Source organism: Sceloporus occidentalis, unplaced genomic scaffold, assembly GCF_023333645.1.
Source record: "Sceloporus occidentalis isolate IW3139 unplaced genomic scaffold, rSceOcc1.0.p SCAF_7, whole genome shotgun sequence".
Lineage (NCBI taxonomy): Eukaryota > Metazoa > Chordata > Lepidosauria > Squamata > Phrynosomatidae > Sceloporus > Sceloporus occidentalis.
In genome coordinates, this window is record NW_028316987.1 from 41,498,816 (window position 1) to 41,514,984 (window position 16,169).

At 40.7% G+C, this 16,169-nt stretch overlaps 1 protein-coding gene across 3 annotated transcripts in view; it reads left to right on the forward strand.

Moving 5' to 3' along the window:
• The first annotated feature begins 1,383 nt into the window (after positions 1-1,383).
• The window catches only part of UBP1 (upstream binding protein 1), a 36,434-nt gene continuing 21,648 nt past the window's right edge, over positions 1,384-16,169 (forward strand). Inside the window, exons 1-5 of one of the 3 annotated variants that reach the window (XM_089532725.1) lie at positions 1,384-1,850; positions 10,867-11,018; positions 12,726-12,802; positions 15,261-15,366; positions 15,951-16,057. In XM_089532725.1, coding sequence (XP_089388851.1) covers positions 1,738-1,850; positions 10,867-11,018; positions 12,726-12,802; positions 15,261-15,366; positions 15,951-16,057 — 555 coding nt within the window. In that variant the 5' untranslated portion in view covers positions 1,384-1,737. The remainder of the gene's footprint in view (positions 1,851-10,866; positions 11,019-12,725; positions 12,803-15,260; positions 15,367-15,950; positions 16,058-16,169) is intronic. The other 2 variants (XM_089532723.1, XM_089532724.1) reach the window with 2 other exon arrangements.

The following is a 16,169-nucleotide window of genomic DNA, read 5'->3' on the forward strand; positions in this document are numbered from 1 at the left end:
ACTAATCAGAGCTGACCCTGCTCAGTTTCCAAGCTCAGAGGGAATCTGGTGGCTTGAAAGTTTTATGGTATGTACTGTCTATTTTATTTATTTCATAGTTATGCCACCTTTTCCCAGAAAGGGACCCAAAGCCGCTCATAAATGAAAACATTTTTAAAAATTGATAATATTTTTAAAAAAATAATTAAAAACAAATAAAATCAGTATAAAATCATATTAATTAAAAGAACCCAAAAACAAACCGTAACTACAATGCGCACCGCATATAACATACACGCCATAAAAAAGCCACTCCCTGATTTTATATTAAAGGCCAATTTTAATACATTTTAATACAAATTTGTCTACCAAATTCAGCTAGAACGATGGAGAGTTCTGGAAACAGAGGACCCAAATGGCTGGTTCTCCTGGCAGCCAAGACTTGGTACCAGAGTGGCATTTAATCATGGCGGCAAACCAATCGTACACTCATTAACATTATCTAAGTATGACTGCACCAATCAGTGCGCCATCTTGACACTTGTCAGTCCTCAACCTGGATGGCAGTTTATCTTTCCAGAGGTTTAGATTTGAAATGGTTGTTGGTTTATCTCACTGGTTTAATTCAGTGACTGTGGTCCAAAACACACACTGCAGAAATAACCCAGTTTGAGACCGCTTTAACTGCCCTGGCTCAGTGCTAGGGAACCCTGGGAAATGTAGTTTATTATGGCACCAGAGCTCTCTCTGACAGAAAGCTAAGTCTCTCACAAAACTAGTTCCCAGAGTTCCCAGGGCGGTTAGAGCGGTTTCAAACTGGATTATTTCTGCAGTGTGTTTCGAATTGTGAGAAGTATATTTAAAAGATTGTATATCTCTGCACACAGCTTGACATTGTTTTATTTGCTTGAACTTTCATGGCTCAGTGCTGTGGGATTCTGGGAACGGTGCTTTTGTGAGACAGTTAGCCTTCTGGAGCTGCATCCACACTGGAGAAATAATCCAGTTTGGCACCACTTTAACTCTTTCTGGCTGAAGGCTATGGAATTCTGGGAGTTGGAGTTTGTTGTGGGCCCAGGGCCCACAACAAACTCCAACTCCCAGAATTCCATAGCCTTCAGCCAAGACACATTTAAAGCGTTGCCAGACCGGGTTATTTCTCCAGTGTGGATGCAGCCTCAGTATTAAATTTCGGAATTGGAACGCGAGGACTGCGCAGGCGCGGCGCCGCCCAATTGCATTCTGGGTGATGTAGTCAGCAGACCTCAACCACGAGAGAGAGTTGCAATAAGGAAGAGCGAGCCGCGAAAGGAGGAGGAGGGGGGGGCGCGCGCGGGCGGGCGGAAGTGCCTTTTGATTGGCTGATCGTACCAATCCCTTCCTCAATTTCGACCAATCAAGACGCATCCCGAGCAATCCCAGAGAGGCGAGCGAGGAGGAGGAAGAGGCGGATGTGGCCGCCATGTTGAGCGGGGCTGCCGACACCAAGAAGGAGAAGCAGGTGGGCGCTGAATGGAGAAATAGGAGGCTGCTGCTGCTGCCGCTGCTGCTGAGGCTGAGGGAAGGGCAGCCCAGCGCCTGAGGCAGGATGGGGCTGAAGGCCGCGCTCCCCTCCGCCTGGACGTCGCTTCGCAAGGGGCCCGCTTTCTGTGAAGGGAAAGGGCTCCCTCGAGGCTGAGTCCCCTGGGGCTTCATTCAGGAAGACAGAGTTGGAGGGAGCGGGAGAGACTCTTCCCTTGCGCCCTCCCTCCCTGGAGGATGGCCTGGGTGCTGAAGATGGACGAAGTCATCGAGTCGGGCCTGGCGCACGACTTCGACGCCAGCCTCTCCGGCATCGGGCAAGAGCTGGGCGCCGGCGCCTACAGCATGAGGTGGGTGGCTCTGGATGGCCCTGGAGCCACGGGTCCGAGAGAGGGAGGGAGGGGGCCGCAGTCTGCCAGCCGAAGCGCCGCCGCCCGGATCCCCAGCCATTGGGCGGGATAGGAATACATCCTTTTAGTATGATCATTATCATCCCCATGGAGAGATGGCCACCCAGTCTCTGTTTAAAGGCCTCCAAGGAAGGAGACTCCACTCCACTCCAAGGAGAGAGTGTGTTCCATTGTCCAACAGCCATTACTGTCAGGAAGTTTCTCCTAATGTTGAGGTGGAATCTCTTTTCCTGCAACTTGCATCCATTGCTCCATTGGGTCCTAGTCTCCGGAGCAGCAGAAAACAAGCTAGCTCCCTCCTCAATGTGACATCCCTTCAATTATTTAAACAGGGCTATCATATCACCTCTTCTCCAGGCTAAACATCCCCAGCTACCTAAGTCGTTCCTCATAGGGCATGGTTTCCAGACCCTTCACCATTTTAGTCGCTCTGCTTTGGACATGCTCCAGTTTCTCAACATCCTTTTAAAATTGTGGTGCCCAGAAATGGGCACAATATTCCAGATGGGGCCTGACCAGAGCAGAATAGAGTGGCACTATTACTTCCCTTGATCTAGACACTATACTTCTATTGATGCAGCCTAGAATCGCATTGGCCTTGTTAGCTGCCGCATCGCACTGTTGACTCACATTCAACTCGTGCTTTACTAGGACTCCCAGATCCCTTTCATACGTAGAGCCCCTGGTGGCGCAGTGGTTAAACGCCTGTACTGCAGCCACTTGCTCACAAACCATAAGGCTGTGAGCTCAACACCAGCCAGGGACTTGGGCTTGCATCCTTCCACAGGGTGCTAAAACACATACCCAGATTGTTGAGGACAATTGCCTTACACATTGTAAACCGCTTCAGGAATGCTTAAGTGCACTGATAAGTGGTATAGAAATGTACTTGCTGTTGCTATAACCTAATGCTAAAGCCACTCTCCCACTGGCTCTCTCTGTAGAACGACTGAGGGGTGAATTGTCAGTAATAACTGTCTTAAGGCCAGGACACACTGCAGAAACAATCCAGTCTGAGACCACTTTAACTGTCCTCTCTCAGTGCTAGGGGCATTGGGGATTGTAGTTTATTGTTGCACCAGAGCTCTCTCTGACAGAGAAGACCAAATGCCTCCCAGGATTGCCTAGCATTCAACCAAGGTGGCTAAAGCAGTCTCAAACGGGGATTATTTATGCAGTGTGCTTTGGAATTGTGGGAAGCATAAACTAGTTTAAAAGGCTGAATCTGCACGCTACGCTCCCCAGGATTGCCCAGCACTGAGCCAGGGCAGTTCAAGCGGTCTCAAACTGGACTCTTTCTGCAGTGTGTTTTGGATCTTGGAGTCAAAACGACCCTTTGGGGGTCGAATGACCCTTTCACAGGAGTCGCCTAAGACCATCGGATAACACGTATTTCTGTTGGGAAACACAAATAATTTTATGGTTGAGGGTCACCACAACATGAGGAGCAGTATTAAAGGATCACAGCATTAGGAAGGTTGAGCACCACTGCCTTAGACTGCCTTACACTTGGATTGTTTTAGATTTGTAGCCGCCTTGAGTCCCTGTACTGGGAGGAAGGTGGGATATAAATAAACAGGATAATAATAATAAGGATGATAACCTATCTCTCAGCTATGATGGCAGCTTCCCCCTCCCAGCCATTGAGGCTGGCAGAGCCAATGGGGTCCTGCATGGTCACTTCTCGGCTGCTTACTCTGTAGAAGGCAGAAGGGAAAAGATCACAGCTCCCCCCGGAAAGGATACCAAAAAGGTTACTCCTGGGGGAAGAAGTCCCAGGCCACGCTCTTGCTGCCTCCCTCTCCCCCCCCCCCCCGCCCTTTTTTGTGAACTGGATCCAGAATGCTGTTTGTCAGGTATACTCTTTGAGAGGAACTGTGTTGTTGGGGGGGGGGGTTGCTTTTTTCCTGCTTTTAAAGGAAGGTTCAAGCTGTGGTCCCCAAACTGTACTTTAAGAGATTTTGGACTTCATCTCCCAGGAGCCTCAGCCATGTTGGCCAATAGTCTGGGATTCTGGGAGCTGGAGTCCAAAATCCCTTCAAGAGCACAGTTTGGGGACCCCTGTGTTAGTGTCACCGAGGTCCAAAATACACTGCCAAAATAACAACCCAGTTTGAGAGGGCTTAAACTGCCCTGGCTTAGTGCTAGGGAATCCTGGGAATTGTAGTTTGTTGTGGCACCAGGGCTGTCTGACAGAGAAGGCGGGATGTGTCACAAAACTACAGCTCTCGGGATTCCCTATCTCTGGACCAGAGCAGTTAAAGTACAGTAGTCTCAAAACTGGGTGGTTATTTCTACAGTGTGTATTGGAACTGAGGACTCTTAGAGGCAGCTCTTTGTCTTTTTACTTACGTGGCATGATGACAAGGGACTGTAATCTTTTTCTTTCTTCTTTCTTTTTCAATGATGTTATGTTGTTTGGCTCTGCATGGCTTTGTTGTGGCTAAACAGAGGAAATCTGAAATGAGTCAGCTTGTGAATTTATTCTGGGCATGTGATGGACGTAAAGTAACTAAGTGCAGTGCCCTGAAGGAAAGGGCATTTAAAACTAATGTTTTACTTGTTTTGGTTGTGGTTGTCGAGGGGATGGGAAGAGTGGATTCTTCACAGCCATTGGGGAAAAGAACAGAGATCCTACCCTGCTTTCCTCATTGGGCTGTGAAATGCTAGCTGCGTTTCAGTGTGTTATCCAAGCCAGTTGGTCTTTAAGGCTCCATAGTTTCATTCCAGTTGCTTTTGATATGTTCGCTTCCCCCGGTTCACCTGTTTCCCTACTTAGGGTTTTCAAACCTTCAGAAACTTCTTGAATCAGCTGTGCTCACAGATGAGGCCCAGCCTCTCACACTTTGGGCTGGAAACAGGGACTCACCCAAATGAAAGAAGCTGTTTATTGTTGGCTAACACACTTCTGGGTGTACTGTTCAGCACATGTATGACTCATGCCTTCATGCATGTCATAGAAACTCTTGCCTTAAGTGTTGGTATAATTCCATGAGAGCCGGCATGGCGTTGTCACTTCAGCATTAGACAACTCTGGAGACCAGGGTTCGAATCCCTACTCGACCATTGAAGCCCACTGGGAAGTCACACACTCTCAGCCTCAGGAAAAAAAGCAAAGGCAAATCTATTCAGAACAAGTCTTGCCAAGAAAAATGCATGATAAGTTTACCTTAGGGATGCCATAAGTTGGAAATGCCTTGAAGGCACACAACAGCGATAATTGCATATAACTGTAGTTGCTTTTCCTTGATTTCTGTTTCTCAGAATTTTTCCAGTACGCCAAGGCAATTTATTCACTTGTAAAACTTGATTAATCTAGTCCACCACTCTATAAAATTCCAGTCTTTTATGATGAATCATGCAATGTATCATATTTTATTTTTAATGCCAGTTAAAGTAACTAAAAGTATTTGAGTTTTTGTACAATTGCAGCAAGTACAAAAGATGTTGTAGATTGAGATGGGGTCTGTTGAGCTAAGAACTCAATAATTTGGAAGGTTAATTTTAACGTTCAAAGGAATGGTGAGGTTTGAACACATCACTATTACCACCACTATCATCACCACCACCATGTCTGTTATGTGAGCTGAACTTCAAGAACAAAAGTTCCTAGAGCATTAGTTCTTCTAAAAGTTTAATACCAGAGGCAGAAATAACATGGAAAGAACAGGGATAGGTTCTTACACCATAAAAAAGAGCAGTTCAACATGTTTCAGCAAACATTTTATCCAAAACTAGCAATATAAATCTGTGCAATGAAACAACCCAGTTGGGTAAAGTTGCATAAGTAAATAAAATCATTTTGGATCTTCTAGAGGCCACTTGAAGACTTCTTCCAAACTGCATCCAGGAATGACTTTTTCTTTCACTATCCTCCACCTTTCTTATGATTGCCATTTTTCTGGCCAGACTTACAGACCAATGCTTTTTTGACATGATGGGTTGCTGGTGAGGCACACTTTTCTTCTCTCCCCTTGTCTGTTTCATTCGCTCAGTGATGAATTTCTGAGGCAGCTGCACTTTACCTTCTCTATTATAGGGAGGCAGGCATAGCTACAGTCGGATGGGCTAGAGTAGTATTCTAGTTGTTCCTAGGTCCAAGCTTTACTGCATTGTTTACTGCAGGCACTCTGCTGCAACCCGTCACAAAAGTCTATGTTTCTCCTGTCCTTCACCATCCTCCCAGTACCAGTGTCCAGCTAGGCAAAGAACAATGAAGAAAGGGGGCTTCTATGTATGTATGTACAGTCGTCCCTCCACATTCGCGGCGGTGAGGGGAACAAGACCCCTGCAAATGTGGAAAATCTGTGAATTAGGTGAGCCCATCCCACCTTCCCTCTGTTGCCTGGGACAGCTGTCCGAGACATGGGAGGGACCAGAGGAAGCTCACCCGGCTCTTGGCTATTTCCCTGCCCTTTTCTGCCTTTAACTGGCTTCTGGAAGCCAGTTAAAGGGATGGGAGGGCAGGGGGAAGAGGCAGAAACATGCACTGTTCCTAGCTGCTCCTTGCCTCCTGGGCTTTTTCCCCCACAGAAAAATAGCCCAAGAGGGGGGGGGGGGATATGTGCCAGCGGGCTTAACATTCGCGAATAATCAAAACCTTGGATGTTAAGTCCGCGAATGTGGAGAGAGAATTGTAAAGAATCTTTTTTCCAAGGGCTCTGTAAGTGCTGTTGTACTAAATCATCCTGAACGGTTTAAAATTCTGGACTGGGAACCCTCCCTGCTGCCCCACAGCAACTTTCTGAAGCTCTTTCCATTTGATAATTGACTGACCCAAATCGCTTTGGGTGTGCTTGCTGAGGATTTCTGCCAGCATTTTGTAAACTGCAGAAAACTACTAGATCATCAACTAGAAATTCAACAGGTGTCCCGAGCTTTAGTATTTCTTCTATTAAATGAATCAAATGAGCTTTAGTGTTTCTTCTATGAAATGGATTAAATTATGCTATCATAAAGCATAAACCATTGTTAAAAAACCGAGATTGTTCTTACCCTCTCCCATAGGCTATTAATGCAGATCTCTTTAAGAATAACTTTCTGTATAATTACTGCAAATGTACATAATTGCTTTGAATAGGATGGAAGTTTTGTTTGGGATAGAACCTCAGATTTTGCTTTGGAATTCACTTCATGCAATGTCCAGCCATTCTAAGAAAATGTGTATGAAAAACATAGCAGTATGATTTTGATTTTACAAAAACAAAACCCCGTGACCACTTTCATTCAGTCTCCCTCTGTTCTTGTGGTCTTTGAACTTTCATCCTTCGCCTATGCGTGAGGGATGAACAGAGGGAGAATGAATGCTTAAAAACCATCCTAGAATCTAGTTTTGAAACAGTTAAAACAGCAATTTCGAAGCTTGACTGTCCACTGGCCGCTTAAAAAAGATCATAGGTCCAGCCTAATTTACTTGGGTAGGGAGTTCCACAGTCAAGGTACTGACTGCTACAGAGAAAGCCCTGTTATGTGTACCCAACAACCTACCTTCATGAGGTGTTGAAACACTCAACAGGGCCTCCTCTGAAGATTTCAGATTTCTAGGAGGTTCATGTGTTAATTTTGGGAGTACTCACCACTTTTCTAAAGTAAGAAGCTTCTTTAGTTTTTTCACTGAGAGAATAGCAAGAATGATTATTCAGTGGAAGTTTCAATGCAAGTTGGTCAGAGAATCAGGTTAGTCTAGAGGGGCAGAAATCAAATACTACTCTGTAGTCTGATCTTCTGTCTGGGTGGTTCAAATATCGTAAGGGCCTGTGACTAAATCTGTGCTGGGATTTCGGAGTAACCTGCCAGAACATTCTGAAAACCCCAGATGGTGTGAACTGGGAAGGTGACTTCTCAGGCAACTTGGCTCTTGTCCAGTTAAGGTTTTGTCTGGAGTAATTGGTACCTTGGATTTCATGTGAAAGTGTGTATCACTATCTAATATATCAGTTAGAACTTGTTGGCATAACATTCTGATGAGCTGAAGCTTCCTCTGTACTAGATAAATTATATAATTACTGTTTGATCACATGGTTTGAAACAACTTTGTATAAATCTTTTTCAGAGTATAATGTTGTTTTCAGTTGTCTGATAACTAAATAAAACAACTGCTTCGTTTTTTCAGCACTGTATTCTTAACATCAGTTGGCTTTTGATAGGATACCCTTACTTCCATGTCAGATTTACCTGCTGTTGTCTATTTTTTCTGCTTCACTATTTGTTAATCATAAAATTAAGTTTCATTTCATTGTAGAAATGAAGGGCTGGGAGACAATTACGGGAAAATCATACTTGCCCCCCTCCTCCCCAAAAAGCTTTAAAATCATCTGGTGGAAAAGATTGAAACATAAGAGAGCACTCACAAATTCTTATAAACATTTTTTTTCTGGGAACGAGTGAATTTTGTTTTTACTACATTAGTTCAAAAGTATGTAGTGAAGATAAGGCGATCAAAAGGAATAGAGTAGTGGGACAGACGAAGAGTGCATTGTTCCCAAGATGATGGACAGCAATTATCATCGGCCCTAGTCAGCATTGCTGCCAGTATGGGATTGTGGGATCTGTAGTCCAGAAATATTTTCAGGACCACAGATGTCCCATTCCTGCTTATGTACAACAAATAAATTTCTATATCTAATGGTACTGCCATTTACAAGGTAAGAGCATACATTGTCTCTGTGAATTGCTATTTTACTATAGTGATGTATATTTACAGCTTTTGTCATTTTAGAACAGAATAAGTGTGCTATGAAGCAGATTTAAGGGTTATGCAGGTGGGAGAAGATATGATAAAAATTATGCATTTATGAAGTAATTAAACTCATCCCTCCACATTTGCGGCTTTGACTTTTACGGCTTTGATTATTAACGGATTTTATTAATATGTTCTCTCTAGGAATATCTGGGTCCTCCAGCACAACTCTATGGTCAACTTTAACCAAAAGTCGCACTGAAGGACTGAGAGATTCCAGCACAGTTCTATGGTCAGTGTCTGCGAGATGTTCTCTACAGAGTGCACTGGAGGACCTAGAGATTCCTAAAGAGGTGTTCTGTCTGGTAAAAACATGCTGTTTTTGTAATTTGGGGGTTTTCCACATTCACGTGGGTCCTGTGCCCTAACCCCAGCAAATGTAGAGGGATGAGTGTATTCACGTATTTCCAGGTTTTCCCAAATGTTTGTTTTGTTTTGCTTTTTAAACTTGAACAGGAAGAATTTCTCCAATTGCTTAAGGTCTTCCAGAAATGTTCTGTAATTCTGCTGTTCTAATGTTGCTTCAGAAGATATGTGGTCTCTGAATATTTTTGAAACTGTTCTTTATGTACTTTCTTTCCTAGGATTATTCATTTGAAGACCTTTTGCTTGTTTTGAAAACTGATATGTGTGAATGAGCAGTAACTTGAGTACATTATGAACAGTAGCTGACTAGCCACAAACTAAAGGTTTAAAAGGCTGATTAGAAAACCTCTGGAGATTTTGAGACAGATGGTAAACTCACCATGTGTCTAGGGGTCTTAAGTCCTTAGTTTAATTGATTCTTAATCACTATTTCTTCAGTTTCTGTTTAGCATTATGCAACTAGGGCAGTGTTTATGAGGAATCTGTGAAATTGGATGTCCATTAATCTGAAAGTAAGAAGCAGAATTGGTAGGCCTGTTGTCTGTTTTACAGAACACTTTATGTGCTAATGGGTTAATTCCTGTTATAAGTGGTTGTACATAATCTTTGGTTCCTGGTTATCACTTCACACACCAGTTGATGTGTGTTTTTTTTCTTCTTTGCAGAATTTGGTTACAGCAATGTAAAATAAACATTAAATCTTGTTCATGCATAGTTTTATGAATAGGGTCTTCTTACTGATGATATCACCCACCTCCCTTCTCTTACTGGTTTTAGGGAGACTTTGAAAACCTTCAGGATTTATATGGCCTAACTGTTGTTTGAGCCCACATGCTATATTGTTTAATCTTGATAGTTTTTATTTACAGGTAGACCTGAGTTAATGAAGTAGATGTGTTCCTGGCCATTACTTTTTTAATAGAAAATTTGGCACTGGTGCAGAAATGAAATGTAAAGAATAGGGATGGGTTCCTACACCACAAAAAAGCAGTTTAATATATTTCAGCAAACATTTTATTAAAAACTAGCAATATGCACATGTGAAATGAAAGTAACAGGTGAGGTGAGTCTTGTATTCATAAACAAAAACATTTTTAACCTTCTAAACTTTTTGAAGGCTTCTTCTAAACTGCATCTAGGGATAAATTTTACTTTCACCAAGTCTCCACCTCCACTTTTCTTATCATTTCCATTTTGGTGGCCAGATTTATAGATCTGTGATTATTTATTTATTAATTTTTATCACGCTGGAGTCAGCTGATGAAGTATGAATTTTTGCTCTCTCCTTCTCTGTTTTGCTCACATGTGCTCATTAATGAATTTTGGAGGCAACTGCTATTTATCTTGCCTGTTATAGAGAAACATGCATAGCTACAGTAGGATGGCCTAGGCTAGAATGTTGCTGTTTCCCACCTGAAGCTTTATTGCAGTGTACTGGAGGCACACTGCTGCAACTCAACACTGAAACCCAACACCTCATTCACCATCTTCCCAGTGTTGATGCTACTAAAAATCTTCTAGTTAGACACAGGAGGAAAAGGGATTAGGTAGGCATAAAAAGACTTTTTAAAAGGAGCTTCCTTGTCAGAGGCTTGGTTAACTGAGGTATCCCTGTATTTTCGTGTTGTGGAAATGTTTTTTTAAAAAATTCATTTTAATGACATAATAAAAAATATATTCAGAAAATGGTGTCAGCAGGGTTTCTATATAATGTGGAAGAAAAAGGGAAGAAATTACTTCCAGTAAAGGGCCTGTTGCTTCTTGCTGTTATGGCCTGCATCCTGCCACTGCATAAAATCTGTCTTGTTAGCATAAACAGAATTATTGCTAACTTGGTTTTTCTTATTTCAGTGATGTTCTGGCACTGCCCATTTTCAAGCAAGAAGACTCTAACCTTCCACCTGACAATGACACAAAACATCCACCATTTCAATATGTTATGTGTGCTGCAACATCTCCAGCAGTCAAATTGCATGATGAAACCCTTACTTACTTAAATCAAGGTTAGAATCTTTTACTGTGAACAGTCCTCTATTATTTGTTCTGGTCTATTTAAATAAACACAGAATTCTTTAAAAGGGGGGGGGGTGGTAAAAAATATTTCTCAGGAGGGCTGTAACAAGTACGCTTCTTTTGGGTCCTAATGTCCTGGTATATGTAGGGGAAAAACATGGAATTAAATGCTTTTAATGTAGAACATACTCAATAATTATCAGTATGGAATTGATATTCCACAAGCATTTCATTTAATGAGAAACATTGGCTTTTGATTAGATGCTGGAGATATAAGAAATACAATCAACATTTGCCTATTTTTGATATTTCACAGAATGGGGTATTAGGATATTTCACAATGCTTACTGGTCTTTCACTTCAGCATTAAGTGTATATATAAGGTTTTTAACTCTCCTCTTGGGGGAAATCTCTTTGTTAACCTTCTAGTGGCCAGATATCAAGGTGTTTTTTTTAATGGACTAAGTTCAGTTTAATTCAGAAAACAATAATCCAAATTGACTGATAGTTAAAAAGTGGATGGATAATGTATGGCATGGAGTACCTGGATTCTGTAGCGATCCCAGTGTTCATTTCTAATGCTATTCATTCATTTTTCTCAAGTTGAAGATCTCATGAAGAAACAAAAAGGATTACCACCCTTTCTTAAATACTATGTTAACAAAGCATTTATTATGCTTGACAGGATGCTTGCTTTGTAACCCCACACATGAAGAAAATGCCATTTGCCTATCAACGTTCATGGGATAGTGCTCACAGTGGATTGCTCTCTTTATGTGCAGTTGAAGCTGCTGTTTATGTTGCTGTGTTAAAATTAGATCTAGGCTCCAGATTGTGTAAACGTGACACAAAGCTGTTGGGTTCCTACTCCATTTGAACATTTAACAAATAATTCCAGAATTACAGTTCATAGACTTAAACGTAGTGTTAGATTGAGGAATGCATTAGGTGAGATTTCATAGGCTTTGATCAAAATACGCCGCTTTGATCAAAATTAGAAAAGCAGGATATAAATAAACTATTTATTATTATTATTTTTATTCATTTGTGTTGTTTGAATTGGAAGGACTAATAATTTAAAAGTTCACTCAGCTGCATCTGTGATTTCTGGAATGCTTTCAGTCTGGTGACTGCAAGACTACTTTCTTGCATTTCCCTCTTGTTGGAGTTTTTATTATTGTTTCTCTGTCTCTTGAAGTATTTTTAGAATTCAGTCATTTCTTACTGGTTTGTCCACTTACAATTGTCATAGCTACTTTCCATTTTAACTAGCTACCTGTAACGGTAGTTGAGAGTAAGGTAGCACTCCCTGTATTCTGGACTCTAAATGAGACAGGTGGTATTGACATGCTAGACATGTTGTGAGAACCACAGCCATAATAGCTGTCTTAAATGTTAACAGGATCCCATGATCACACCTTAAGTCAGCAGATCGGAGGACCATTAATCATGTCAGAGCCCCTAGTACTTAGATGTTTTCATTTTCCTCACCTTTACAGAAAGTCCTAGGTACTTTTTTTCTCCTTCTGCTAGAGGAGCTATGACTGTTTTTCATGCTATGTTTCCCCCTTCCTTCTTAGCTTTCCCCTTTCAGTATTATAAGCCATACTTCACTGTAATATTTCTAAATACTCTACTCAGCTGCCATTTGGAAAACAGAATGAGGTATGAATAAAATTATTTTCCCCCTTCTCAAGGTCAGTCCTATGAAATACGACTGTTAGATAATCGGAAAATGGGAGACATGCCCGAGATCAGTGGAAAACTGGTAAAGGTAGGTGTATGTTTGTGGCTCAGTCTTGGTTCCTATCTTTTTAATTGCAATTAGTTTTTCTTTGGGACTGTTTCCAGTTTTGATGGTTTACTGCTCTCAGTCTTAAAACAATACATTTAGGAGGATATGGAAGCAGCAGTTGACAAACATAGCTTTGTCATGAGAGGGAGATTCTGTATACATCTGAGTCTGCCAGGAATCCTACACATGACAAGATCCTTTCAAGATTACAAAGATACATGGCTGGATGGGTTAAGTGCTCTCCTTCTACTGTTTCCTTCTGGTATTGCTCAGATCATCCAGTGCATTCATAACAGGATATTTCGATGTAGTTCTTGCTCTAAAGAATGCAGTGCCAAATTAAGCTATATGTGGTTCCTGTTCATTTTAAAATATATTAACAGTTGAATGTGATAAATCTTCAGGCCCAAATGTTCATTACGTGATTATGTTTTATTTAATCACTGAAGCAAGTCAGGGAAAATTTGATTTGTTGGCAGTGACTTACAGGATTTACTGCTCAAAGAGCTCAGTGATATAAAGGTCTGTGTGGATAGATGGTTGTTGTTTTTTTTAAAAGACTTTTAAACCTCCCTACAAGTTAGTTTAGTGCTAAAGATGCAGGCAAACCTGACCATGTTCGAGATGAGGTAGAAGCTTGGACTGCTTGTAATGTTGTTGAATTTGAATTGGTTTTTTTAAACAAAGAACTATGGTGGAGTGGTTATTTTTATAGCACTTTGACACAGGGAGGATAAAATACGTCCATCAGTACTGAGTTCCCCAAAATAATTCATTTTTTACTAGTTATCTCTGTTAGCCTAAAATCTCTATTGGAGAGGTGGAAATTGACCAAGAGAATGAATTATGAATTTCCAACCACTTGCAACTTCACCTAGTCACAGCAGCTGTGAATGTTTATCACTTTAGGAAAAACAAACCCAGTAGTGCCTGGCAAGTCAGTGAGAAAGCTCATGCCTTTCAGACCTTCAATCTGCTGATGTTACCTGAGACTTCTAAATCAGTGGTAGGGCTGTAGTCAACAAAATAATTTGATGTGAATGTCATAGGGTACTTGAGCACATTTTAATTGGAAGTATACAAGTATTTTTCTAGCCTAGCTGTTCGTCTCCCTTCGTGGCATGAGAAATGAAATTAAAAAGAAAAACCTAAAGGAAATTCTTAAATGAAAAGCATTTTACTGTGCTTTAAATGTCTTTTTAAAGTTTTTAAATTAAAGTTTTAATTTGATTGTTTAATGTTTTTTTAAATTCTGTACAATTTGAGTTATACTTTGTTTTTACATATTATAAGCTGCCTTGAGTCCCATTTTGGGAAAGGGGCAGGATATAAAACAGATAGATAGAATGAATGAATAAATGAATGAATATTGGGAAGCAGAGAATGAGTATAATTCTCCAGAACAAATGTAGACACCCAAAGTGCTTATTTGTATGCTTAGGCTGCATCCATGCCACAGAAATAATCCACCACTTTAACTGCCATGGCTCATTGCTGTGGAATTCTGGGAATTGTAATTTTGTGAGACATTTAGCCTTCTCTGTCAGAGAGCTCTGGTGTTCCACCAGCCTACAACCCCCAGAATTCTATAGCATTGAACCCTGGCAGTTAAAGTGGTCTCAACCTGGATTATTCTACACAGTAGTACTATTCTATCTTTGTGGTATTTGCTTCATTTTAACATGAATTAGACTGGGAATCATAACTCAGCTTTCTGGATGTTGTTGGACTTCAGTCTTTATAAGGTACTGTGCTGACTAGGTTGATGAGAGCTGGAGCACAACACATGGAGCACTATAGATTCCTCATTCCTACATTACATTTTCATTATCAGTTGAATCCAGAATCCAGTATCTGATTAAGATAATGGTTATACAGTTAAGTGTTTTAAAATGCTGTAAAGGCTCAGCTGTCAGAAATTGTATTTTTTAAAAGTTATTTTATGACCTGCATTTTTCAAAAAACGGCATTATCTCTTGTTTCTTCACTAATTGTATTTCCTGAATATATAGTTTTTATTCTATCAAGTACTGATAATCTTTCTTTTCTGTATAGTGAGCTTGAAGCCTTAAAAAATCCCAAATTTCTTCCCACATATAAATAGATATTTTCTAAGCTTTTCCAAGTTGCCTCATGCACACATACAAGATGTTTCCCATGATATGTTTACAATCTAAAACTATGAATGTTACTTTGTGGAGGTCACCTGCAACAGTCCTTCAGTATATAGATGTTTGTATACCTTTACATCCTATCACTGAGAAACCTTGCCTCACGTTTTTTGAATAACATAGCAGTAAGAGAATTTGAATGAGCATAGTGTTGGGAAATGTCATTTCCATCTCCACATTATAGTCATATTATAATAAGATTATCATTTTGTTAAATTTCTAAAAGAAATTTATTCCTATTTTATTATATTTTACTTGCTTATTAGAGCATCATAAGAGTTGTGTTCCATGACAGAAGACTACAATACACTGAGCATCAGCAGTTAGAAGGTTGGAAGTGGAATCGTCCTGGAGACAGATTACTAGATCTAGGTAGGTATATAAATGAAGCATCTTCGTATGAGGAACTAAGTCCCTGAAGCATTATTACTAATATTGGCCTGTTACAGACTGCCAAAATAAAGCTGCTTCGGGTCTCTTTGGGGGTATGCTGTTTAAATGATGCATAGGTCCTAAGAGTCTGGAGGTCGCACCAAAGCCACACTCCATTCCTAAGCACTGGAGTGCAGTTTTGGTGCAACTTCCGGATTCTTAGGACTCATGCATCATTTAAATAGCATATCTCCAAAGAGACTCGAAGCAGCTTTATTTTGGCAGTCTGTAACAGGCCATTAAATACTTTAAATATTTAGTTTATGTAATGTATCCCTATGTACATTTCTGTGATGGTCATTGGAAATTTGCTCATTTGTTTTAGAGTAACTCCATTATAGTAATGCCAGTAGTAAGTACTAGTGTATGGGTGTGTGGACAAAGGTTGTCTAAGAAAGATATTCCTGTCTATGTTACTGTTGCCATAAGGTATGCTTAGTAAATTATATTTTTATACAGTACTGTGCAAGCTGGATTTTTTCTTCATTTTTCATTTTCTCAAAATGTATGTTTGTTTTTTGTAGATATTCCTATGTCAGTTGGAGTAATTGATATAAAGACAAATCCAAGCCAGCTCAATGCAGTTGAATTTCTGTGGGATCCTGGGAAACGCACATCTGCCTTTATTCAGGTTTGAAAATTTTACTTTCTTGGCAAAATATAATTTTTATATCATTTTGGAGAGAAGTAAAGCTTGCCTGTATTCTTCTTAGTTCTGATATGCCACTGTGCTAACTTTGGCC